The sequence below is a fragment of the Anomalospiza imberbis genome, chromosome 5 (assembly GCF_031753505.1).
Source record: "Anomalospiza imberbis isolate Cuckoo-Finch-1a 21T00152 chromosome 5, ASM3175350v1, whole genome shotgun sequence".
Classification (NCBI taxonomy): domain Eukaryota; kingdom Metazoa; phylum Chordata; class Aves; order Passeriformes; family Viduidae; genus Anomalospiza; species Anomalospiza imberbis.
In genome coordinates, this window is record NC_089685.1 from 303413 (window position 1) to 330407 (window position 26995).

Sequence of the window (26995 nt, forward strand, 5' to 3'; positions counted from 1 at the left end):
AGTATGGACCAGTATGGACCAGTACGGACCAGTATGGGCCCGGTACAGACCAGTATGGGCCCAGTACAGACCAGTATGGGCCCAGTACAGACCAGTACGGACCAATATGGGCCCGGTACAGACCAGTATGGACCAGTACGGACCAGTATGGACCTGTACAGACCAGTACGGACCAGTATGGACCAGTATGGACCAGTACGGACCAGTATGGACCAGTATGGGCCCGGTACAGACCAGTATGGACCAGTACGGACTGGTATGGGCCCGGTACGGACCAGTATGGGCCCAGTACAGACCAGTACAGACCAGTATGCGCCCAGTACCTCCCAGTAGAGCCCAGTAGCCTTCCGCACTATCCAGCAGCACCTCCGCTCCTGCAGACCCCCAGAGCTCTCGAGGGACCCCCAGAGATCTCCTGAACCCCTCACAGGCCCCCAGGCCCCCTTCCCAGATGGAGTCAGAAATGCCCAGGGCTCCGTAAAGCCGCCCAGAGCCGCCCCAGACGCATCCAGAGCCCCCGAACCCCCAAACCTGTCCAGAGACCGCCCGCGCCCCCAGAGCCTGGCTGGGCAGGTGAGGGTGGCCGGGCTGGGGACGGGGATGTGGGGCAGGGGACAGCCCCCCGCCCTCCCCCTCCCCTTAATTACGATCGTTGCCCGGCGTTAATTATCGATCCAGCCGCTCCATGTTAATTGGCTTCGGATTCAATTAGCGCTGCCCCGTCCAGCCCCCCCCCACCCCGGAATCGATCCGCGGCGCGGGGACAGCGGGGACAGCGCGGGGGGCACCCACAGGGACCCCGCGGGGTTGGGGTCACCCTGGGCTTGGGGCGCGGGTGACAGGGGGAGCCCGGGGGGCGCTGCCGCCCCTCCGGTCACTTTGGGGTTCAGGGGTCGCACTGGGGAGGGGTCCAGGTTTGGGGTCCGTGAGTGGGACCCAGAGCTGAGGTTCAAGGGCTGGAGCCACTTTGGGACCTAAATCTGGGGGCCGTGTGGGGGTCAAGGGTCAGGGGCTGTTTTGGGGCCCCAGGGTGGGGGGTCCACAACTGGGACCCAGGTTTGGGGTCCAACTTTGGGTCCCAGGGTCCAAGGGAGGGACCTGCACGTGGGACCCAGGGCAGGGTCCCAGGATGGGGTCCAGATTTGGGGGCCCCACTTGGCTCCGGGGGATTTGGTGGGGCTGTCCCCCTCCCCCTCCATGCCCCCCCATCCAGAGCCAGGACAGGGCCGGGGGTCCCAGAGCTGCACCCCCATGCAGGGGGTCCCAGCCTTGGTCCAAGGGGATGGGGGAAGTTGACCCGGGGTGGGGGGCTGACCCCAGCACGGAGGGAACCCCAAAAAACCAGGACGCTTCACTACGTTTATTGGGCCTCTGCAGCTTTAAATACAGGCCAGGATTTGGGGGACCGGGGGGGGCCAAGGCAGGGGCGGGGGGCTGAGGGTGCCCCTCCGCCCCAGAGCACGCCCAGGGCTCGGAGCCGCCCCCTGGCTGCCCCCCCCAGGGGCAGCTGGGACGGGATGGGGGGGCCCGGGGGGGTTCGGGGTGGCCCCAGGGCCCCCCCGGCCCCTCAGCGGCTGTAGCCGAACTCGTCCGCGTCGTCCGCGCGGAAGTCGCCGTAACGCCACAGGTTCAGCTGGGGGGGGACACGGCGTCACGGGGGCTCCCCAAAATCCGGGGGGGCATGGGGGTCACCCCGGGGCTGGGCTTGTCGCCAGGGTCTCCCCCAAATTGGGGGGGGGGGGGCTGCACCCAGCACCGCCCCGGGGCTGGGGGTGCCACATCCAGCCCCTGCCCCAGGGCTGCCCCCCCGATTTGGGGTCCCCCCACTCACCCGGGCGCTCTTGGCCGCCTCCTGCGCGTTCAGGTACTCGGTGATCTGGGGGGGACAGTCCTGGGGTGACCCCGCGGCCCCTCCCGGCCCTGGGGGGCTTGGGGGCACCCCCAGGGGTGGGACCCCCCCGTCCTTCTGTGGCTCCCACTGCCCGCAGGGGGATGGGGGTGGGGTGAGCCCCCCAGCCCAACCCCGAGGGGTGACCCGCGGGTTTGGGGGGGCTGGGCAGTATCGGGGGTGGGGGACCCCCATCCCTCTAACGGGGCAGCAGCTGGGCCAGGATTGATCAGTGCCAGAGGTGGGGGGGGGCAGGGATCCCCAGAACCCACCCGACAGCCCCAGTACCCCCCAGCACCCCTCAGAACCCACCCCACACCCCCCAACAATCCCCCCGCCCCTCAAGCACCCACCTCAGGGCTCCCAAAAACCCACCCAACACCCCAGCTCCCGTCTAGAGCTCCAACCCCTCCAAACACCCCCAGAACAACCCCCCAGCACCACCAGCACCCACCCTCCACCCCCCAACCCCTTCCCAGCCCCTCCAAGGCCGCCCCTGCCCCCGCAGCACCCACCACTTTCTGGAACTGCCTCTCCTTGCGGGGCTCCACCATCACCAGCCCCTCCTTGACCAGCCCCAGCCCCACGTCGCTCTTGGAGTCTGCGAACTGCAGGGTGACGTGGGGACAGCCGGGGCCCAGGTGCTCCACGTTGAGCAGGCACTGCGTGTTCTGGATGTCCCTCACCACGCTGTCCACGGCGTCCGCCCGCGCCTCCTCCTGCGCCCCGCGCCCGTCAGCCAGCCCGCGGGGACCCCCGCGGCCTCCGGGGACACCCCGCGCCGTCGGGGACATCCCACAGCCTCGGGAACCCCCCCGGGCCTTCTGGGGACACCCCACACCCACAGAGACACACCATGGCCTTCGGGGACCCCTCAGACCCTCAGGGAGCCCCCACGTCTGTCAGGGACCCCCAAACCCTCAGAGATCCCCTGTGGCCTTCAGGGACACCCCAGACCCCCAAGGATCCCCCCCCGACCCGGGACCCCCGAGGTGTTTTGGGGCCGAGGTGTGGGGTCACAGCGGGAGTCCCACCTGGGGTCCACGAGCCCCCCGTACTCACGTCCTGCGGCACCTGGATGAAGGCGAAGGTGTACTCGGTGGCCTGGGGCGGCAGCACCCGCGGAGAGAACGCCGGGGGCAGCGGGGCCAGGCGGCTGGGGGGCAGCGTCTCCTTCTGAGGGGACACCATGGGGGACAGCACTGACAGCGTGAAGGGACACCAGGGACATCGGGGACACCGAGGGGAAGGAGGGATGAGGGATGAGTGGATGGATGGATGGATGGATGACGGATGGATGGATGGATGGATGATGGATGATGGATGGATGGATGGATGGATGGATGATGGATGGATGGATGGATGGATGGATGATGGATGGATGGATGATGGATGGATGGATGGATGGATGGAAAGATGGATGGAAGGATGGATGGATGGATGATGGATGGATGGATGGATGGATGATGGATGGATGGATGGATGGATGGATGGATGATGGATGGATGGATGATGGATGGATGGATGGATGATGGATGGATGGATGGATGGATGATGGATGGATGGATGGATGGATGATGGATGATGGATGGATGATGGATGGATGGATGATGGATGGATGGATGGATGATGGATGATGGATGGATGGATGGATGATGGATGGATGATGGATGGATGATGGATGGAGGGATGATGGATGATGAATGGATGATGGAGGGATGGATGGATGGATGATGGATTATGGATGGATGAATGATGGATGATGGATGATGGATGGATGGATGGATGGATGATGGATGGAGGGATGATGGATGGAAGGAAGGATGGATGGATGATGGATGGATGATGGATGGATGGATGGATGATGGATGGATGGATGGATGGATGATGGATGGATGGATGGATGGATGGATGGATGGATGGATGGATGGATGATGGTTGAATGATGGATGATGGATGAATGGATGATGGATGGAGGGATGAATGGATGATGGATGGATGAATGATGGATGATGGATGAATGGATGATGGATGGATGATGGATGGATGATGGATGGATGGATGGATGGATGGATGGAAGGAAGGATGGATGGATGATGGATGGATGATGGATGATGGATGGATGGATGGATGGATGGATGGAAGGAAGGATGGATGGATGGATGGATGATGGATGAATGATGGATGATGGATGAATGGATGATGGATGAATGATGGATGATGGATGGATGGATGATGGATGGATGATGGATAGATGAATGATGGATGGATGATGGATGGATGGATGGATGGATGGATGGATGGATGATGGATGGATGAATGATGGATGATGGATGGATGGATGATGGATGGATGATGGATAGATGAATGATGGATGGATGATGGATGGATGGATGGATGGATGGAGGGATGGATGATGGATGGATGGATGGATGAGGGATGATGGATGATGGACAGAGGGAGGGAGGGATGGATTAGGGATGATGGACAGAGGGAGGGATGTATGGATGATGGATGAAGGGGGGGATGGATGGATCCATGGATGGATGGATCCATGAATGGATCCATGGATGGAGGGCTGCTTTCCCCCCCAGTTTCCCCGGTGCCACTCACGTTGCCGTAGTCAATGTAGAAAATGTGCACTTTCCCACCCGACTCCACCTTCTCCACCCGGGCACGGTACCTGCAGAGTGGGAGGGATTTTGGGGACTTGGTCCTCACCCCACACCCCACTGCTGCCCTGGCCCAGCCTGTGGGGTCACCCCATGCCCTCCTCACCATTCCCCATCGACAAACTTGGCGATGCAGAAGTCGCCACGGCGCGGGACGAAGGAGCCCTCCACGGGCGGGTGGGCGCCCACCTCAGCGCGCATGTTCTCCATCAGCTTCTCCAGCTGGGCGCCTGCGGGGCCCCAATCCAGGATAAACCCCCAGTCCTGTCCCACACCTGGCCCCAACCCTGCTCCTCAGTGTGGCCGCAGAGCCCGAACCCCAAATCCCAACAATGACTTCAACAGCAGATCCCAAACCTGGACCTCAGCCCTAGGCCCTGCCCCAAGACCTTAACCTTTGGACCCCAAACCTGGACCCCAATCATGGACCCCTACCCTGCTCCCAAAAATAGCCCCGGGGGGGTGGTGGGGTGACCCCACGTCACCCTGGACACACGGATTTGGGCCTTACCCACCAAGCCCACAGATCCTCATGCCATGCAACTCGCCCCACCACGCCCGTCTGGGGAGCGCCCCTGGGTGCTGGGGGTGCCCGCGTGTCCCCCCGTACCCGTCTCCACGTCCTGCACGTAGAAGTGGAGGTCGTCGGTGATCTCGGTGACGAACACCGGTTTGTAGTTGGCCGTGCGCTCCTTCTCCTCCAGCACTGGCACCACCTCCTCCACCGGCGTCTCCTCGTAGTGGGACCACACCTGGGGGGACACGGGGTGGGGACCCCGGCCACACTCCAGGTGACAGCAATGGGAGGGTGGGGGGCTGGACCCGGCAGTGGGAACATGCCCAGGCCTCATCTTGGGGGGTTATGTGCCTTGGTGGGACATCCCCCAGGTGGGACATCCCTTGGCTGGGACGTTGCTGGGGTGGGACATCCCTGGGATGGGACATCCCTAGGGTGGGACATGTCTTGGCATGCGACCATCATCTCTTGGGGTGGGGACATCTATCTCCAGGAGTGGGGACATCCCTCGGAGTGGAACATCTCTCAGGATGGGGACATCCGTCATGGCGGGGTCAGCTCTCGGTGTGTGGGCAGCCAGTGGGTGTGAACATTAATTGGGGTTGCAACATTCCCTGCAGTGGGGCCATCAGCTCTTGGGGTGGGGACATCCCTTTGCACAGGGACATCTCTTGGGATGGGGACACCCCTCAGAGTGGAACGTCTCTCAGCGTGGAGACACCTTCTGGAGTGAGGCCACCTCTTGACATGGGGACATCCTTTGGTGGGCACATCTCTCAGGGTGGGGACATCCACTGTGGTGGGGCCATCTTTTGGGATGGGACCATGTCTCTGGGGTGGTGACACTGCTGGGGCGGGTCCCCTGACCCCCCTCACCTTCTCCTTCCTCTGCTTGGCCGCGTCCTGGGCCGCCAGCAGGGCCTTGCAGTAGGGGCTGCGCTCGGCCGTGAAGTGGACACGGGACAGCGCCTGCTCCACCAGCGCCACCGACAGGTTCACGCCCTCGATGTGCAGCCACCCGATGAAATTCCCGGCCTTGTCCATGCTCTCCACCTCCACCTCAACCTGTGGGAACCCAGGAATCTCATGAGCTGTGGGCCCCTGTCCCCACCCCAGCTTGCCCCAAGTGCCACCTCCTCCCAGCGCTCTGAGCGTGCCCAGGTGGTGCCCCCCCAGCTGCCTCCCTGCAACCAGCCTGGACCCAGGGACTCCCAAGGCGAAACCCCAAAGTGTCCCCTTTGGTGGGGGACAAGAGACATGGGTGACCCACCCACGGGGTACACGAAGCCACCAGGTCTTGCCACATCCTGTATCCCATTCCACCCTGGGTATCCCATGCTGGGTATCACATCCTGGGAATCACACCCCCACCTAGGATGGGTTGGACTTGTGGCCCGTGTCGCCCTGCCGAGGACAGGGCCAGGTGTGTGGCCAAGGCACTGGGGACAGCGAGGTTTGGGCTCAGGGCTCACAGATTGGCCACACCACGATGGTTTAAACACCCTGGCCATGGCCTTTCTCGTGGTCAGGGGAATTTGGCTTTGCCAGCGCTGCCACACGGAGCCTGTCCCACCCCTGAGCTCACCCATCCCACCACAACCACTCCCGCTGCTTCCCAAAGCCTGGAGGTGTCCCAGTGTCCTTGCGCTGCGGTGGCCATGGCACCACACTGGACATCGCACCACGTCGGCCACGGCCCCGAAACCGGCCATGGAATCATGCCAGCCATGGCGCCGCACCAGCCACGGCACCTCACTGGCCACGGCATGGCACTGGCCGTGGCATCATGCCAGCCATGTCACTGCACCGGCCACAGCACCACAGTGGACGTGGCACCACACTGGACGTGGCACCACAGTGGACATGGCACCACACTGGACGTGGCACCACACTGGACACGGCACAACACTGGACATGGCACAACACTGGACATGGCACCGCACCGGACACGGCACCGCACCGGACACGGCACAACACTGGACATGGCATGGCACTGGCCGTGGCATCATGCCAGCCATGTCACTGCACCGGCCACAGCACCACAGTGGACATGGCACCACACTGGACACGGCACAACACTGGACATGGCACCGCACCGGACACGGCACCGCACCAGACACGGCACCGCACTTGCCAAGGCCAGTGTGTGGCAGGGACATGGCCCCAGGCCACCCGCTGCCCCCAGGGATGCCAGTGCCAGGCTGGTCCCCGCGGTCAGCACCTCGTGCACGGCTGTGGCACCTCCCCAGTGCCGCAGGGTGACACTCTGGGTGACAACGGTGTCTCCCGTGTCACCACTGGGTCACTGGCCAGGGGACACGCAGGACATTGATGGACTCAGGGACAAGATGTGGCCACTGCAGTGAACAGAGAACATGTGGGACCCACCCGTGGGGCACAGGAGGCCACCAGGTCCTGCAGCTCTGGTGGGGACATCACTGGAACAGCTGAATCCCCCTGGGGACATGCCAACATCATGGGGATAGTGACCCCAGTGAGGAAGGACAGGAGGGTCCTGGGGTGCCCTGGAGCACTGCCAGACAGGGTGTCCCAGAGGAGCCACCAGCCCCGCAGAGGTCCCCACCACTCACTGGTGGCACTCAGGTGACAGCTCCAAATGCCACCAGTGCCACCAAGAGCAGGGGGGGCCGTAGGGTGCTTATAGGGGCTGCAGGTGGTGTCATGTCCCCCCAGTCGCAGGGGGAGGGAGGGGACAAGGCACTGCTGGGGGTGCAGAGCTCAGCCCAGGCCCCAAAGAGCAGCAGCACCAGGTCCCTGTCCCCTGTCCCCAGCCCCTGGCAGTCACCCCGTGTCCCCCCTCCACCCCGGCAGGGTTGGGGCTCCCCATCAGTGTCACAGCTTGTGTCGGGTCTCAGCCCCGCGGGCCGGGGGCTCAGGGGTCCCCGCTCCGCGGGGGGGTCGGACCCGAGGGCACGGAGCCGGGGTCCCCCCGGCCCTCGTCACCTCAAAGCCGCCGAGCCCCACGCTGCCCCCGTCCCTCCCTCTGTCCATCTGTCCGTCTGTCCATCCGTCTCCCCGGCCCCGAGGAGGGGTCGCTCAGGGAGCGGCCCCCCCCCTCCACAAGCCCCAAGCGGGGCTGCGGGGAGGGGGAGGAGGAGGAGGCGGCGGGAGGGAGGAGGAAGAGGAGGAGGAAGCGGCGCATCCCGCATCCCCCTCCCCGCGCACAAAACCGCTCCGGGGCCGCCGCACCGGCCGAAGCGGGGCCGGCGGGGGCCCCTCCGGAGAGCGGCGGGTGGGTGGGTGGGTGGGGGTGCGGGGGGGCGCGGGGGGGTCTGTGCGGAGCCGGGATGCGTCAGCAGGAGCAGCGGGAGCGGCGGCAGCAGCAATCCATCCGCGCTCGCACTGAAGGACAAAAGGATGAGCCAGCCGCCTGCGCGGCTGCTTCCCGCACCGCCCGCACCGCCCCGCACCGCACCGCCCGCACCGCCCGCACCGCCCCGCGCGGCCCCCGCCACCGGAGGATGCCCGCCGGCACCGCGACCGCCACCGCTGTCACCGCCGCTGTCACCGCCACCATCGCCCCGCGCCGCCGCTGAACGCGACACCCACGCGGGGACGCGGGAACGACACGCGGGAGGGGACGGGACGGGACCCCCCCGCCCCGCCACCAGCGCAGCCGCCGCCGCTACCGGGAGGTGCCCCCGCCGGCATCTCCCCCCCCCCACGCCGACGCCCTTTCCTCCCCCCCGCTCCCTCCCCGAACCGCGTTTTTTCCCTCTCCCGGGGGGGGCTCCCCGCGATTTATTTATTTATTTCGGCCTATTTTTAATCTTTATTTTCCTGTTTTATTTTTAGGTTCCGTCCGGGTTGTTTGGGTTTTTTTTTTTTTTTTTTAATATTTTGAAATTTTATTTTTAGTTTTTCATCTGATTTTAGCTTAATTTTAACTTTCATCCTCATTTCCGTTCTTGATTTGATTTTATTTTAGATTTTTATTCCGTTTTTGCCTCCTTTTCCAATTCCCTTTCCTGGCCAAATTTTTTTTTTTCCCCCCATTCCCATTTCCCTCCCCGTTTTTTTTTTTTTTTTTTTTTTTTTTTCACTTTTTCTCTCCTCCGCTCCCTCCCCTTTTCCTAATTCCTCCTTTTCTCCCCGCTTCTTCTTTTTAATTATTTCCTTTTTCACCACTTTCCCCGCGTTCCCCCTCCCCTTTCCCCCGCGGCCTGGGGGGGGGCGGCCATGCCGGCCCCGCCGAGCCCCCCGGGCCGGCCCCACGGGCGGAGGTGCGAGGCCGCGGGGTTGGCCGCGGTCGGGGGCTGCCGGGCCCCCGCTTAGCCGGGCCGGCCCCCCCCCCCATCCTGCACCGCAGCCTCCAGGAGCCATTTTGTCTTTTTTTTTTTTTTTTTTTTTTTTTTTGGGAACCGGCCCCCCCCCCCCCCCCCCTCCTCGGTCCCGCGCCCCCCACGCTCGCCTCGAGCCCCCCCGGACCCCCCGATCCCCCTTCCCCAGGTAGGTACTGGCGAGCGGGGCCGGGCGGGGGGGTTCCTTCTCCTCCTCTCCCCCCACCCTCCCCCTCCCCAGCACCTACCGCTGATTTTTTCCCCCCTTAAATTTTTATTTTTCCCTCCTCAAACCCTGCTCTCCTCGGAGCCCCCCCCCCGACCCCAGCACCCCGACCCCCCCCCCCCTCCGGCCAGCCGGGCCCCCCAGCTCGTGGGAGCCGGGAGAGGGGGGGGCCCGAGCCCGTTCTCCTGTTCTCGCCGCCATCCCCAGACGATGGTGAATGATGAACGTGCCACACCATGAAGCTCTTGTGGCAGGTAACTGTGCACCACCTCCGCCGCCACCGCCGCCACCGCACCTGGCCGGGGCTCCTGGCCGCCTCCCTGACCCTGCACGCGTGGCTCCTGGCCACGGCCGCCGCCTCGCCGGGCCCCCAGAGCTGCCCCTCCGTGTGCTCCTGCAGTAACCAGTTCAGCAAGGTGGTGTGCACCCGCCGCGGCCTGGCCGAGGTGCCCCCCGGCATCCCCTCCAACACCCGCTATCTCAACCTCATGGAGAACAACATCCAGATGATCCAGGCGGACACGTTCCGCCACCTGCACCACCTGGAGGTGCTGCAGCTGGGCAGGAACGCCATCCGGCAGATCGAGGTGGGCGCCTTCAACGGCCTGGCCAGCCTCAACACCCTGGAGCTCTTCGACAACTGGCTGACGGTGATCCCCAGCGGGGCCTTCGAGTACCTGTCCAAGCTGCGGGAGCTGTGGCTGCGCAACAACCCCATCGAGAGCATCCCCAGCTACGCCTTCAACCGCGTGCCCTCCCTCATGCGCCTCGACCTGGGCGAGCTCAAGAAGCTCGAGTACATCTCCGAGGGCGCCTTCGAGGGCTTGTACAACCTCAAGTACCTCAACCTGGGGATGTGCAACATTAAGGACATGCCCAACCTGACGCCCTTGGTGGGCCTGGAGGAGCTGGAGATGTCGGGCAACAACTTCCCCGAGATCAAACCGGGCTCCTTCCACGGGCTCAAATCCCTCAAAAAGCTCTGGATTATGAACTCGCAGATCAACCTGATCGAGCGCAACGCCTTCGACGACCTGACGGCGCTGGTGGAGCTCAACCTGGCCCACAACAACCTGTCGTCCCTGCCCCACGACCTGTTCGCCCCGCTGCGCTACCTGGTGGAGCTGCACCTGCACCACAACCCCTGGGACTGCGACTGCGACATCCTCTGGCTGTCGTGGTGGCTGCGGGAGTACATCCCCACCAACTCCACCTGCTGCGGCCGCTGCCACGCCCCGCTGCACATGCGGGGCCGCTTCCTGGTGGAGGTGGACCAGACCTCCTTCCAGTGCTCGGCGCCCTTCATCATGGACGCGCCCGCGGACCTCAACATCTCGGAGGGGCGCGTGGCCGAGCTGCGCTGCCGGACGCCCTCCATGTCCTCGGTGCGGTGGCTGCTGCCCAACGGGACGGTGCTGAGCCACGCCTCGAGCCACCCGCGCCTGTCCGTGCTCAACGACGGCACCCTCAACTTCTCGCACGTGCTGCTGACCGACACCGGCCTCTACACCTGCATGGTGACCAACGTGGCCGGTAACTCCAACGCTTCGGCCTTCCTCAACGTCAGCACGGCCGAGCTCAACACCTCCAACTACAGCTTCTTCACCACCGTCACGGTGGAGACCACCGAGATCTCCCCCGAGGACGTGTCCCCCAAGTTCACCAAGCCCGTGCCCACCACCTCGACGGGCTACCAGCCGGCCTACACCACCACCACCACCGTGCTGGTGCAGACCACGCGCCCGCCCAAGCAGGTGGCCGTGCCCACGGCCGACGCCGGCGACAAGCTGCAGACCAGCCTGGACGAGGTGATGAAGACCACCAAGATCATCATCGGCTGCTTCGTGGCCGTGACGCTGCTGGCCGCCGCCATGCTCATCGTCTTCTACAAGCTCCGCAAGCGCCACCAGCAGCGCAGCACCGTCACCGCCGCCCGCACCGTGGAGATCATCCAGGTGGACGAGGACATCGCGCCGGCCACCGCGGCCACGCCCGCGGCCGCCCCGGCCGGCGGGGCCGGGGAGGGGGCCGTGGTGCTGCCTAACATCCATGAGCATCTCAACTACAACACCTACAAGGCCGGACACGGCGCCCACTGGACAGAGAATGCGCTGGGCAACTCCCTGCACCCCCCCGGGACCACCCTGGCCGACCCCTATTTAATCCAGACCCACCCCAAGGAGAAAGTTCAGGAAACCCAGATATGACTCTTTTTTGGGGCTTTTTCCTGCTTTTTTTTGGGTCGTCGTCCCCCCCCCACCACCACCACCAACCCCGGCCCCGAATTATTATAAACGCAATAGATGCACAAAAGCAGAACTCCAAAAAGCAGGAAACCCAGGAGAATTCCTCAATACTAAGGAAAACCAGGAGAATTCCTCAATAATAGACACAACTTTTGTACAGGGGGGGGAGAGACTCTTTTTCGTGTACATGCTTCTATAGCCAACCTCGGGGCCGAGAAGAGCAGCAGATTCTATTAAAATTTAACGAAACCCACCCGAAACTCCTACAAAAAACCACTATTTTCTAACTCGCAGGTTCTATTTAAACACAAAAAGAAACAAACCAGGAGAAACAGAGGAAAAAAAAAAATAATCGGTAATAAGAGGAAAAATCCCCGTGCTCGGGGACGAGCAGCGGTGCCGTGGCGCGGGGGTCGCGGGGGACGCCGGAGCGGTGGCAGAAGCTGTCGGGGTGGGGTTTGGGGGGGTTCGGGGTGTTTTTGGGGTTATTTGGGGGAGGGGGTGAGGTCGGCTCCCCCCACCCCGCGGCGCTGCCCTTGGCCGCGCGCCGGCGGCTCCGGCGTCACCGGAGCGGGATCTCGGCCCCGCGCCAAGACCTTCCCAATGCAATAAAGGAATGGATTTTGGGGGGGTGGGGGGCTCGGGGGGGAGGGGGCGGGGGGCGCAGCCTGGGGGCTGGGGATGGACGTCTGCAATGTATTCAAGCAAAAAATTCCTCACAAACCCACGGGAAGGGGGAAAACCCCGCAAGCGCCGGGGGGCGGTGGTTTGGGGGGGATCTGGGGCGGGGGGAGAGCGGGTGCCCCCCGCTTTGCTCTGCACCCCCTTTCCCACGGTGTTTGTCACCCCCCCCCCCCCCCCCGGGCCTCCTGGAACCCCTGGCACAGGGCTACGGCTCCTGGGGGGCAGGGGGGGCCCCCACGGGAGACCCGACCAATGATTGTAACCACCTTCACTAAAAACGGCATTTTTAGTCCTTTTATTTGAGTGGGGGGCGGGGGGGGGTGTGGGGAACCACCCCCCGTCCCCGGGAGGGGGTGACATTGGGGACACCCCCCCCCAAGGGCTGCTCACAGAACGGGGGGGGCTGGGAGAAATTAAGGGCTTGGGGAGGGGGGGGAGGTGACAATGGGGGGGGGGCCACCAGCATCGGAGGTGGCGCCGGGGGGGTCCCGGTGGGGACCCCAAGTGCCTCTTGGGGGTCCCGAGGGGATGAGAGGGTCGGGGGGGGTCGGGCAGCAGCGAGAGGGGGGCCCCCCCTGATTGCTCGGGCGCTGGAATTACTTTAATTTCTCGTTTTAGCTTTAAAATGTTCTCGGAGAGGGGGGCAAAGCGGAGTTAAAATTTAGGGTTTGGGGGTGTCCGGGGGGGGGTGGAAGGCGGGAAGGAGATGCAGAAGTTCCCTCTCGGGCTGTAAACGCCGGAAGGATCCGACTGTACCGCGAATCCAACAAAAAAAAAAAAAAAAAACAAGTGTATTTTTGTATTTTAATAAATATTGTTCCAAATTTGTAACGCCGAGTGCCCGAGGGGTTAAACGGGGGCGCTCGGGGGGGGGGGGTGCAGGGGGGCCCCCCCTCCCCGCCAGCCTGAAAGGGGTTTTTTGTCCTCTCAGCAGGAAAAGCTTTGGAAAAATCCCGGAGCGGGAAATGGAGATGGAGGGAGAGGATGGAGGAGGGGAGGGGGTGATGCAAACTGGGGGTGACACGGGGGTGACAACAACAAGAACTGGGGGGGAGGGGGGACAAGAATTAGGGGGTGACATTGGGGTGATGAGAACTGGGGGGGGGACATGGAGGGGGACAATTACAGGGTGACATTGGGGGGAATGACGAGAATCAGGGGGTGACTGCAGCAGGGGACACTGGCAGGGGGGGACAGCGGGACCCCGGTGTGGGGCTGAGGGGGTGGGGGTCACCCCCCAGGCTGGGGGCTCGCGGCTGGAACTGGGGCTGGAGGGAGGGAGGAGGGACAGGGATCAATCAGCAGCACTGCTCCTGCCCGGCAGGGACAGGGGGACACCGGGACCCCCGCTCTGAGGGGACAGCGGGGTCACGGAGCCTCAGGGGACAGCGGGATCCCCCGTTCTGTGGAACAGGGACACTCAGAGGGGACACCAGCAGCCTCAGCTGTGCGGGGACACTGGGACCCCAGCCTGGACACCGGGTGCCACCGTCAGGACACGGGGTGTGCTGGGCGCTGCTGGTGGGGACAAGGGACACCGGGACACAGAGTGTCCCTGTCGTGGTGGGGATGCAGGGGCCCTCGATGGCACCAGTGTCCCCAGGGTGCCACCTCCACCCCAGTGCCAGGGGTGATGCCACCACCCTTGTGCCACCACCACGTCTCGGGGAGGGGCTGAGCCCCTCCCCCTGGTCACCACGGAGCTGTCAGGGTTCAGTGTTGGGGTTTGGGGGTTTTTTAGGATTTTTGCTATTTTTGGCAGATCCGGGTCAGTTTTCCCCAAAATCATATTCCTGCTTTTCCCTTTATTCCTGAATTTTCCCACCCAGGCCAATATGGGAATGCCAACACCTCCTCTTCATCCTGGGGGATGAACCCCCCCCTCCTCCCTGTGCTGGGGACAGACAGGAGTGATCCCAAAAATCCTGGAAATGCTGCAGGGGGCTAGAAGGATTTATGGATTTTATTGGAATTGATTTTAGCCCAAAATTAGGGCAGCTGAGTTCATCATCATCATCATCATCCCATCCTCATCCTCATCCTCATCCTCATCCTCATCCTCATCCTCATCCTCATCCTCAACCTCATCCTCATCCTCAACCTCATCCTCATCCTCATCCTCATCCTCATCCCCATCCCACCTCCAAACCCCCTGGTTCTGGACCCCCTCAGCTCCCACTTCCAGGAATTCCATCCCATCCATCTTGTTAAGGACAATCCCCCCAGGACCCCCAACTCCTGGAGCAGCCCCAGGTCTTTGTCTGGAATGATTCCTTCGGAGCAGGGTGGGAATCAGGCCCTGAGATGTGGGGAAAGGCAAATACTGACAAATTAAATCCAGGGATTTTTAGGGAATGACAGGGAAGTCCCCAAGGCAGTGGGATTTGGAGTTCTGCTGGTGCCTCCCCTGGCATCGGTGGCTCCGGAGGGAGCAGGGTGAGGTGGGATGAGATGGGATGGGGTGGGGTGGGATGAGGTGGTATGGGGTGGGATGAGGTGGGATGAGGTGGGATGAGGTGGGATGAGGTGGGATGCAATGGGACACAGCAGATGCTCCAAGCACAGGCCTGGGATCGGTCCTGGGGTTGGGATTGGTGCTGGGATCGGCCCTGGGATTGGCATCAGTGTTGGTATTGACCCTGGGATCAGGGTTGGGATTGCTGCTGAGATTGCAGTTGGGAACAATACTGGGATCAGGCTGGAATTAGGATTGGGATCAGGCTGGGATTTGGACTGGGATCAGTGCTGGGATCAGGCTGGGACTGGGTTTGGGATCAGGCTGGGATTTGGACTGGGATCAGTGCTGGGATCAGGCTGGGATCAGGCTTGGGATCAGTGCTGGGATCAGGGCAAGACTGACCAACTGGGAATTCACAGCTCCAGCGACAAAAAGCACTGGAATATGTGGGGGGGCCGGGGCAGCTTCCCGGCATTCCCGGAGGATCAGCAGCTCCTGCCGGATCGGCACGGCCGCGGAGGAGCCGAGGGGCACCCGGGGGTCCCCTGAGCCCTTCCCGGGTGCTCTGGGAGCTGTGATCCCGCCGGCACATCCCAGCACCCCCCTGCTCCCCACGCTCCGGGGCCGGTTCGTCAGCGGCGGCTCCGGGCCCGTGAGTCAGCAGCAGCCGGAGCCGCCGGATAAAAATATCCCACGGCTGTGGGGGTGGGCAGGGACTCGGCTGCCGGCGGGAACGCGGCCGGGGCCACCGTGGGAACCGTGGGGACCCGCGCCGGGACCTGCAGCTGGAGCCAGGAATTGGCCCGGGCAGCATCCCGGCTTCCCACGGCCTCCCTGCCACGGCATTCCTGCTCTGCATCCCCAATTCCTGCCCTGCATCCCCAATTCCACGTGGCCTCCCCGCCGCCACGTTCCTGGGCAGCAGCCCATCTTCCCACGGCCTCCCCACGACATTCCCGGGAAGCGTCCCGGCTTCCACGTGTCCTCCCTGCCACGGCATTCCTGGGAAGCAGCTCCGGCTCCATCTGGCCTCCCTGCCACGGCATTCCTGGGCAGGTGCAGCGCGGAGCCTCCGGAATGTGCCGAGGCAGCGGAGCGAAGCCCTTGGGATGCGGGTCAGCAATTCCCGGCAGCACGAGATGCTGAGCAGGGAGGGGGACGACTGCAGTGTCCCCGTGTCCCTGTACTCCCGTGTCCCTGTTTCTCCATGTTCCTGTATCCCTGCACCCCTGCATCCCCGCGTCCTCGTGTCCCCGTGTCCCTGTACTCCCGTGTCCCTGTTTCTCCATGTTCCTGTATTCCTGCAGCCCTGTGTCCCCCTGTCCCTGTGTTTCCATATCCTCAGGTCCCTGCATTCCCTGTGCCCGTGTCCCTGCATTCCCACGTCCCTGTTTGCCCGCGTTCCCATGTCCCCGTGTCCCAGCATTCCGCGTCCTCATGTCCCCGTGTCCCTGCATCCCCATGTCCCACACACCCCTGTGCCCCTGCATTCCCACGTCCCCACAGCTGGCATCACCGGCCTGCAGCTGCTGCCACATCTGGATCCACACCTGCATCTGGGTCTGCAGCCACAACTGCACCCACAAACCACATCTGCATCCCTGCCCACAACTGCATCCATGTCAACATCCGCATCCCTGCCCACACCTGGATCCGTGCCCAAATCTGCAGCTGTGTCCACGTCTGCATCAACCGTGTCTGCAGCCACAGCCACATCTGGATCCATAAATCCCATCTGGATCCATGAATCCCATCTCTATCCATGCCCACATCTGCACAAGTGCCAACATCTGGATAGGAGCATCAGTGCCTGAATTTTGGCTCAGCGGGACAGTGACAGCTGAGTGGGGAGAGATCCGGCATCCACCTTGGAATTGTGAATCACGGAAAAATTACCCAAAACGGGCCCCGAGCTCCGGAGCTGCAATCAGGGAAATCACAGGAGTTCCAGGGAATTTTAATATCCGGAGATGTTAATGGGAAAAGGTTCAAACAGGGGGATCCATCCAGAATCCAACCCCGTATCCATCCTGCACATGCCCAGGGCACTCTCAGCATCCCCTGGGATCTCCTGGGATCTCTCAGTATCACCTGGGATCTGCTGGTGACACCTTGGATCTCTCCATATCCCACAGGATACTCCTGGTATCCCCTGGGAGCTCTCAGTATCCCCAGGATCTCTGGGTACAGCTCACCCTCTGGTCCCTCACAGCTGCTGCCCCCAGATCCCTGGATCATCCCTGGATCCCCCCGGATCCCCCCGACGCCCGGCTCCGGCCGTACCTCCCTCTGCAGCACCAGCTCCTTGGTGAAGAGCGTGGCCTCCTCGCTGAAGGGCTCCCCCTCCTGCGCCAGCCCCGGCACGTTCCGGGCACCCCGCGGGCACTCGATCCCTGCGGGAAAACCGGGCTGGGTCAGGGCCTGGGAACGGCACCCCGGGAATGGCACCCCGGGAATAAATGGCACTCCAGGAATGAATGACACCCCGGGAATGAATGACACCCCGGGAATGAATGACACCCCGGGAACGACACCCCGGGAAGGTCTGGGAGGGGATGCTGGAAACAAGGGAGATGAGGGGAGCTGCGGGAGGGTCCAGGGGTGGCATGGCAGTGGGACAGGCTGGGATGGGGACACAGGGACAAACAGGGATGGGGACACGGGGACAAGCAAGGATAGGGACATGGGGACAAACAGGGATGGGGACAAACAGGGATGGGGACACAGAAACATATCCAGGCCCCCATCCAGACCCCTCCATCACAGCCACTCCCCTGTATGTCCCTTTCTCTGGCTGCCCCCGGGATCCCCCTGCCCCGGATCGCAGCAGAGGGAAGTCCTGCATTATTAATGATCATTTACATAATTTGCATAATGAATGAAGTGCTGGGAATCACAGCTCCAAGCTGGAGGCACGAGTGAGGGGGTGCCACATCCCCAGGGCCACGTCAGTGTCACCAACTCCCAGGGACACAGATCCTGCCTGGAGCCCAGGAGCACCCAGAGCCCATCCTGACGGATGATGTCCCTGTGCCACCAGGTCCTTCCCCATCCTCATCCTCATTCCCATCCCATCCTCATCCCTGGCCCTGTTGCACCCCCATCCCATCCCATCCCAGTCCCCATTCCCAGGCCGTGCTGCCTCCAAGGGAAGCCATTTCCAGGGAATCCAGCAGGAACTTCCCAGCCCTGTCCCTGCCCTTCATGGCACCAATGCCCTCTGTCCCCAAAAATGGGGATGGAAAGGGGGATTTCTGGAAAAGGGGAATTCTGGGAAGCACAGCAGAATGTGGGATGGGGAGCAGGAAATCCTGGGATCTTTGTTAATGCGCTGGAACCATCAGGCACCCCCAAAATCAGGGGTCACCCCGGGATTCTCCTTCCAGCACTGAGTGGGCTCTGGCATGGCTCTGATCCTGACCCTGGCTCTGATCCTGACCCAGCACTGATCCCAAATTTCTCCAGCAAGAAGCATCCTCCCAGTGCCGCACTGGGAATGGGAATGAGGGGCTGGAGTTGCCCTTCCTCTTCCATGGAAAGGGCCAGGAGGGCTCATGGGCCACAATGGATTTTTTTCCATCAAAATAACAAGGGAAGAGCTGAGGAATCTTTAAACTCCACCAGCTCCTGGCTGCTCCGGGCTGGGATCCCGCTCCAGATCCTCTCCGGCCTCTGACGCTTCCCAAGCCCACCTGAGGGAAGGTTCTGGAAAAGGGAAAGCTCTGAAGGCTGGGCTGGGTGCGCTCAACCCTCGGGAATGCTGGCGGGAGCGGGGAGGGGACGCTTGGCACCCGGAAAAGTTCTCCAGCACTTCAAAAATAGCAGCTAATCCCGAATCCGCGGCTGTGCCGCGCTTCCCGGGAAGCCGTGACGGATTAATGAGGGATGCGGCTGGAAGTGCTGCAGCCACGGCGCTCCCCTGGGCTTCCCAGAGAATTCCAGCACAATCCTGCCCAGCCGGGGCCGGGGCTGGGATGGAGGAGGCGGCTGTGGGGCTGCTCCCATCCCGGAATCAGCCCTGGAGGGATGGGGGCGAGAATTCCACAGCATCCCAGAGTATCCTGCGGCATGCTGAGCATCCCAAGGTATCCCTCAGCATCCCATGGACATTCCCGAGCATTCCTGGTACCCCACAGCAGCCCTGGGATATCCTGAAGCATCCCAGGGCATCCCAGGGCATTCCACAGCATCCCAGAGTATCCCACCACATCCCTGCAGGATCCTGCACCAGGATTCCAGGAGGAATTCCTCCCCGGCCCTCAGTGGGAACAGACAGAACAGATCTTTCAGGGAGAATCCCCTGCAGCAAGGACCCTTCCAGCCTTGATTCCAGGGATTTGAGCAGCTTTGCCCCCTCGCTGTGCCAGAGCCGCAGCCGGCACCAGGATCTGGGATGGCTCCGGGCCGGGATCGGCCGTGCCGGGGCCGAGCGCCAGGGATCGATCTCCTGCAGGATTTATGGATTTTGGGAGCAGGGGAGGTGAGCCGGTGGGAGGGGACACCCGGGAACTGCGGGAGTGGGCCTGGAATGCCGAGGATCCGCTCTGGATCCCGGCGGGCACAGCACTGGGACAGCCCCACGTTGGGAATGCTCACACAGAAAAACTCCGGATTCCCATCCCCGCCTCCCAGTCCTGCAGCTCCCGGGGAAGGCTTTGGACCCCTTGGAGCCACTTGGCCACTCCAACATCCCCGGAGGTGCCCCCTCATCCCTCGGGAATTCTCCTGCTCCCAGCCCCCGCTCCGGGAAGGCGTCAGGCTCCAGAGTTTTGCCGGGAGAGAGGAATTTGGGATTAAACCGGCGCCTGTATTTGCACATATTTATAGTGCTCTGACGGATCTATTTTAGCTGGAAAGCCGGGATGAGCTCCCTCGGGAGCATCCCTGGAGTCACATTTTAAGGGACTTGGCATCTCTTTCTGGTGCTCATTTGCATTTGATATCCATAAAAAAGGCAGGCGTTGATAAAAGGCGGATATTTATCCTATTCCTGGCTTGGCAGAGGAGGGTTGGGAATGGCACCGGGGAGAAATCCAACAAAAAACAGGGAAAATAAAAGCCGGAAGGTCCCACCAGGATCATGGGATTCTATGGGATGGGATGGTCTTGGGGATCCATCCCTTCTAGAACAGAGCAGGGTGCAGCAGGAATCCCAGTGGAGCAGGAATTCCTGTGGAGCAGGGACCTCCAAAGAGGAGAACCATGGAGCAGGGATGCCCATGGAGCAGGGACTCCCATGGAATAGGGACTCCCCTGTGGAGCAGGGATCACAGCACCCGGAGACATCTCAGCATCACTGGGAGCAGGGACAGAGCCCCCACTTCCCAAAGGCCCATCCCGGTGCTCGTGTCCATGGGGGACAGAGACAGGACACATTCCCAACTCTGGAAAAAAAGGGACGGACAAAGAATCCCCAACTCCATCCCTGCTCCCCCGAGGATAAACATTCCCCGTGTGGGAACCACTCCCACCTTTCCTAGTGTTTGATCCTGGAATTGGATCCTTGAAATGCCAATGGGATTCTTCCCCATCCTCATCCCATTCCCATCTTCATCCCCATCCTGCTCCTCAATCCCAGTCCATCCTATCCCCACCTATATCCCCATCCCCATATCCCGCTGTTCCCTCCCTTCCCCCAGTTTGTGCTTCCCCACCTGCTCCCAAGGTTTTTGGGTGGGATCATCCTTCCCAATCCCAACCTCCCCCAGCCCTCCCAGCCTGGCCTGAGGTAGTTCCAACGTTAATTGCGACCCTTCATCCCGGGGCGCCCCAATCCAGGGAATGCTCCCGTGCCAGCCCAGGGGATGTTCCGGTGCCGATCCCCGGAACCCGACAGTGCTGATCCTGGGATCCTAAGGTGCCAATCCCAGGAACCCCACGGCACTGATCTCACAACCCCGCGGTGCTGATCCCAGGATCCCACGGTCCCAATCCCAGGATCCCATGGCACCAATCCTGGGAACCCCGCAGTGCTGATCCCGGAACCCTGCGGTGCCAATCCGGGGATGCTGTGGTGCCAATCCCAGGATCCCGCAGTGTCAATCCCAGAACCCTGTGGTGCCAATTCCAGGCTCCCATGGTGCCAATCCCAGGATCCCGCAGTGTCAATCCCGGGACCCCGCGGTGCCAATCCCGGAACCCTGCGGTGCAGATCCCGTGGTGCTGATCCCAGGAACCAGCAGTGTCAATCCCAGAACCCCGCAGTGCTGATCCCAAACCCCAGAGTGCCGATCCCAGAACCCCGCAGTGCCGATCCCGGGATCCTGTGGTGCCAATCCCAGGATCCCGCAGTGTCAATCCCAGAACCCCGCGGTGCCGATCCCAGGATCCGGCGGTGCTGATCCCAGAACCCACAGTGCCAATCCTGGAACGCCGCAGTGCGGTGCCGATCCCGGGATGCGGCGGCGCTCCGGCTCACCTGCGAGCAGGAAGGTGATCAGGCAGGTCTCCTTGGGCAGGAAGAGCTTCAGGCGGGAGCCGCTGAACACGTATTCCACCACGGCCTCGGAGCGGCCGGCGCGCTGCAGGAACGGCAGGAACTGCTTCGCCTTCTGCGTGTCCTGTGGGAAAACGGGAATTCAGGGACCCTCGGAACGCCGACCTGCCGGGGCCGGGAGCGGGGGCTGCTCCTTGTCCCCTGTGCCGGCTGGAATGTGACATTTGGGCATGGAGCTGAGCGCTTCCAGCTCGGGACGGGCCGTGCATCCCAAACACAGCCCAGATCCATCCTGAAATCCCAAATACATCCCAAAACACATCTCAAAATACATCCAAAAATCCCAAATACATACCACAACAAATCCCAAATACATCCCAAAACACATCCCAAATATATCCCAAAATGCATCCTAAATCCATCCCAAAAGCCCAAAAATACCCCAAAGCACATCCCAAATACATCTCAAAACACATCTCGAAATACATCAAAAAATCCCAAATCCATCCCAAAATCACAAAAATATCCCAAAGCACGTCTCAAAACATACCTCAAAATACATCCAAAACCCCCAAATAGACCACAAAATAAATCCTAAATATATCCCAAAACACATCCCAAATACATCCCCAATCCAGCCAAAATACATCCAAAATGAATCCCTAAACCCATTCCCAAATCCATCCCAGGTACATCCACATGCCCATCCTATCCCCCCCAGGGCAGCTGCCTGGACCAGCAGGATAGATCCGGTCCCATTTCCCCATTTCCCCCATCCCTAATGGAGCATCCCGACACTCCCTTTTCCCGGGATCTGCCCCTCTCCATCCCAGCATCAAAGGACACCACAGAAATCCTCGAAAACATGAATTAATTGAGGAAAATGTAAGGAGCTCTTCCCCAAAATCCCTCAGCAGAGCCAGGGAATCCCGGATTCCCACCAGCATTCCGGTGTTGGCTCCCACCACCTGGTTCCCAGGCCATGGGGCAACTCCCGGTTTATTCATCCAAGGAAAAAGGGAAAAACCGCCCCCAGCAGCTCCCAAAACAGCGGCGCTGCGTGGGTTTTATCCCGTTTGATCCCCTGCGGAATTCCCGGAATTCCCGCCCATCCCGTGTGCCCGAGGGGATCCTTACTCCGGAGATGTCGGCGACCCTGTGGATCGGCACCTCCTTCTTGCTGTGCAGCCCCTTCCCGTTCTTGATGGCCCTGGAGAGCAGAGGGAGCGCCGGGAATCAGCTCCTGCCGCAGCACGAGGAGCTGGAGCCGCCCCTGCGCCAGCCATGGAATGGGGGCTGCCCCGAGCCGGGATGGGGAATGCCGCACGTGGAGGGCACTGAACCGATGGAAAACCAGCGGATGCCGGAGCTGCTGCCAGATCCAGGCCCAACGCCGGACCCGGATCTGGAGCCTTGTCTCGGCACAGGGATGCACGGCTGGGATGTTCCCCCGGGATGCTCCCTCAGGATGAGGCCACTGAGCTCCACATCCCCACCCTGAGAGTCCCCTCCTGCCCCAGGGCCTGGCCTGGGGGGTTGGGAAAGGCCAGGGTGTGCCAGGATTCTGGCAGAGCCAGTGGTCTGGGATGTGATCCCAGGCTCTCTGAAGAGCTGGGAATGCTGAATGGATCCCCCAGACTGCTCAGGCCCTGCACCACAACCTCACCCTGAATCTCCCATTCCCACTGCTCCTGGCATTGTCTCAGAACTACCAGCTCCTCTGCCTGGTGCCAGCACAGTCCTGAATTTGGGATGTGCCAAAGCTCCCAATGGCATGGATGAGCCTCCTCCAACACCGGCCCCACTCTGGGATTGGGCGGGAACATCCAGCACCTCCAGCTGGGGACGTCCAGGCTGAATCCCAGCCCCGGAGCGGCTCTGGCTCCAGGTGCCACATCCCAGCCCCACATGTGGCTCCAGGTGCCACATCCCAGCCTTGTATCCAGCTCCAGGTGCCAGATCCCGTCCCCACATCCCGGTATCCCAGTGCCCCCTCCGCAGCTCCGAGCTGCTGACTTCCTGCCAGGCTTCCCAAAAGGCACATTCCAGGCGTTGGGAAGGAGCCTGTGAGCAATCTGCCGGCCGCCCACCGCCCGGGCACGGCTGGGTGGGAACGGGAGCAGCTTTCTGTGGATCGATCTGCCTTTTCCCGCAGCAGCCAGTCCTGCCCGGGAAGGCGCCGCAGCCCCCTCCAAGCTGCTCTTCCCGGCTCTCGGCATCGTGCCGGGATCTGCTGCCAAGGAGGAGCTGAGATCCCACTATTCCTGACGGAGCTGCCTCCGGAGGGAGCGGGGCCGGGCAGGGAAGGGTGCTCATCGCCACTCCAGGGCCAGCGGGAGCGTGGGATGAAGGACAGGGACATGGGGACACCTGGGAACGGCGATCCCTGTGGACATGGGGGGCACCGGGATACGGGATCCCCACAGGATCCTCTCCATGGGGAGCTGGGCTGTGCACACCTGGATCTGGCGTACACGGCTGGCGACAGACGGATGCCCAGGGACGGGCTGGGATGGGGCAGAGGGACACGGGACGGGGCACACAGGATGTGACGGGGGGACAGGGGACCCCGCAGAGCCCCCCAGCCCCGTGCTCACCGGGCCTCGGCCGCCAGCAGCTCATCGTAGTGCGCCGAGCGCTGGTCATCGTCCTGCCGGTAGCGCAGCACCGTGGCCAGGCCCTTGCTGACCAGCGCCTCCGCGATGTTGCTGCGGGAACGGGACCGGATCGGGGCGGGAACTGGGGCAGGGAGACCCCAATCCCACCCCGATCCCAATCCCACCCCATCCTATCCCATCCCACCCCAATCCCACCCCACCCCACCCCATCCTATCCCATCCCACCCCAATCCCACCCCACCCCACCCCATCCTATCCCATCCCATCCCATCCCACCCCGTCCCATCCCAAGGGAAGGCCTTGGAGTGACACATTCCAGCTCTCTGGGCTGGGACCAAGTGGGGGACAATGGGAGACCCAAACTGGACTCATGCCACAGGGAGAAGCCTCCAGGAGCACCCCAAGAACCTCACCCCAAAAACCTCATGCGAAAACTCCCCTCCCGCCCCACCCCAAACCCAGCAGGCTCAGCATTCCCAGCCGACGGGAGCCTCCTCCTGGATTTCCCAATCCCATCACTTTTTTCCAGGATCAGGGGGTGGACACCGGTTTGGGACAGGGGCACCACCCCCGGACTCCCCCCCAAATCCGAGGGGTGATGGCCCCCAGCTCACAGGAATCTCCTTGATTCCACCATCCCACTTTTTTTTTCCGGGAAAGAATTGGGGCACCAGTGTGGGGGGGCTTGGACAGGGAGACCCCCCCACCCCCATTTCCACGGGAAGTGGCTGGGAGCAGTCTCTCCCAGTGAACTGGGATTTCTGGGATCAGCAAGGGGGGCCTGTGCAAGGCGGGGATGAATCCATCACATTCCACTGCTTTAAGCAAATCCATGAATTCTCCTTCGCCAGCACTTCCCTAATTCTCCTCCAGTCACTGCCCCCCCCCCCGCTAATTCCCTCCGTATCCCAAAAAAAGCAGATCTATCCAGAGGATGGAGGGACTGATCCCTTCCCGATTCCCGGGTGTGCCCCTTCCTGTGTGGGGGAAGGGCAAATCCATCACCGGGAGCCGAAATTAGGTCTCGGAGCAGGGGGAGGAATCAAAAAACTGGGGATTGGTGAGCGAGGGAATCGCTGCAGCTGGAGCAGCTGCGGCAGCCTGGGAATGCTGAGCCCCGGGAATGGGCACCCCGGGAATGCTCGGGAAGGAGCAGGAGCTGGGGGAGGCCAGGGAAGGGCCAGGGTGGCTGCCAGTGCTCCCTGAGATTCCCCATCCCAGTTAAATCCTGCTTCTCATCCTGAACACATCCCACCCCCCATCCCAGACATCCTACTCCCCATCCCAGCTGCATCCTGGAAAAAGGTGTGGAAAAAGTGCCCCACGTGTCCCCTCCCTGGGCCACTGGAAAGTCCAGGTGCTCTGGAGAATTCCCAGCACTCCCAGCCAGGAAATCTGGATGCTTCCCAGTGACAGAACACTTCACTGGGCTGGAAATCCCAGGAAAAGGCCAAATTCTTTCGGGGTTCAGCGGTTTTAAGGCTCAGAATTCCCACAGGGACTAATCCTGGCATGCAGGGGAGGAGGGCAAAGGAGAGGGAGACAGGGATAATGGCTCAAAGAAGGAATTCCAGCCCACGAATTCCAGACCCTGCTCCAGCCTGGCTCCCTGGGAGCCCCCCCCCCAATCCCATCTCCCAACAAAGCTCTGGAATGGAGCTGGAGCTGTGGCCTGGAGGGAAGGAGCATCCCCCAGTTAATCCCAGATCCCAGATTAAAGACTGGGAATACAATGGAAAAAACCTCTTTAGGCTGGAAAATGCCAATTTGGGAACTTCAAGCCAAAAATGTCAATTTTTAAGCTCATCCCACATTTCCTTTCCCAAAGGAAGTTTTGGAGGGGTTTCATCCCATCAGAGCCGGTGCCCAGCAGGGATTGGGATCAGGATCAGGATCAGGGGTGCCAAACCAATCCCACCCCCCAAACTCCATCCCAAACTGCAGCATTCAGCCCCGCTGTCCCCAGGGAAGGGAGCCCCCACTCCTGCTGGGAATTGCACCTAGAATTACAGCACAAGATGCTCCTGAAATGTGGTGTTAGGGATTTCTAGGAGCTTTTTTCCCTGAGGATGATGCAGGATGCTGTGGGATGCTATGGAATGGTGCAGGATGCTGTGGAGGACTGTGGGATGCTCTGGAATTCTATGGGATGCTCTGGGATGATGGGGAATGCACCAGCATTTAAGGCTAGGGATCAGGCCCAAAACTTGGAGGAGATGGAAGGGAGAAGTGGGAGGGAGGGATCCTGGGATCCAGGGAGTGACACAAGCAGGGATAGACAGGGATGCAGGCGGGGATCCAGAAGAGATCCAGAGGAGATCCAGGCAGGGATCCAGACAGGGAAATGGGCAGGATGTGGGCAGGGAGGGGGCTGGGAGATGAGCAGGGATCCAGGCAGGAATTTGTGCAGGGATCCAGGCAGGAATATGGGCAGGGATCCAGGCAGGGATCCAGGCTGGGATATGAGCAGGGATCCAGCAGGAGAAGCTGGGTTTGTGCTCCAGCCCCGCCAGTTCCCAGTGCCCGGAGGTGGGATTGGGGCTGCAGCTCCTGCTCTGGCTCCCGCCCCGGCGCCGCCGTGCCCAGAATTCCAAGCAGGCTCAGCCCAGCCCAGATGCCGGGCGGACACTCCAGGAGGACAAGCCAGGCTTTATTCCCTGCTCCATCCCAGCCTGGCAAAGGCCTCGGGACACAGACCCTGCTCTGTTCCACCCCCGGCATCCCGGGATGCAGTACCGGGAATAGCACAGGCACTGTGGAACATCCCGGGATGCAGTACCAGGAATGGCACAGGCACTGTGGAACATCCCTGGAATGGCACAGGCACTGTGCAACATCCTGGGAATGGCACAGGCACTATGGAACATCCTGGGATGCAGCCCTGGGAATGGCACAGGCACTGTGGAACATCCCTGGAATGGCACAGGCACTGTGGAACATCCCGGGATG

The 26995-nt window shown here is 61.9% G+C and overlaps 2 protein-coding genes across 2 annotated transcripts in view; one reads left to right on the forward strand and one right to left on the reverse strand.

Moving 5' to 3' along the window:
• Window positions 1-1345: 1345 nt before the first annotated feature.
• The window catches only part of SND1 (staphylococcal nuclease and tudor domain containing 1), a 76963-nt gene continuing 51313 nt past the window's right edge, over window positions 1346-26995 (reverse strand). Inside the window, exons 13-24 of the mRNA XM_068189301.1 lie at window positions 24026-24136; window positions 22566-22638; window positions 21411-21552; window positions 17276-17385; window positions 5954-6142; window positions 5171-5312; window positions 4667-4790; window positions 4502-4571; window positions 2951-3064; window positions 2404-2607; window positions 1832-1876; window positions 1346-1633 (exon numbers count right to left, since the gene is read on the reverse strand). Of these exons, the coding sequence (XP_068045402.1) occupies window positions 1568-1633; window positions 1832-1876; window positions 2404-2607; window positions 2951-3064; window positions 4502-4571; window positions 4667-4790; window positions 5171-5312; window positions 5954-6142; window positions 17276-17385; window positions 21411-21552; window positions 22566-22638; window positions 24026-24136 (1390 nt within the window). The 3' untranslated portion in view covers window positions 1346-1567. The remainder of the gene's footprint in view (window positions 1634-1831; window positions 1877-2403; window positions 2608-2950; window positions 3065-4501; window positions 4572-4666; window positions 4791-5170; window positions 5313-5953; window positions 6143-17275; window positions 17386-21410; window positions 21553-22565; window positions 22639-24025; window positions 24137-26995) is intronic.
• On the forward strand, window positions 9691-12099 carry LRRC4 (leucine rich repeat containing 4). Its single transcript, XM_068189303.1, has one exon. It carries the CDS (start codon window positions 9841-9843, stop codon window positions 11809-11811), a length of 1971 nt encoding a protein of 656 aa, XP_068045404.1. The 5' UTR covers window positions 9691-9840; the 3' UTR covers window positions 11812-12099.

Excerpts from the sequence above, each read along its gene's own strand:
- LRRC4 (XM_068189303.1), top strand. The coding sequence starts at position 9,841 with ATGAAGCTCTTGTGGCAGGTAACTGTGCACCACCTCCGCCGCCACCGC.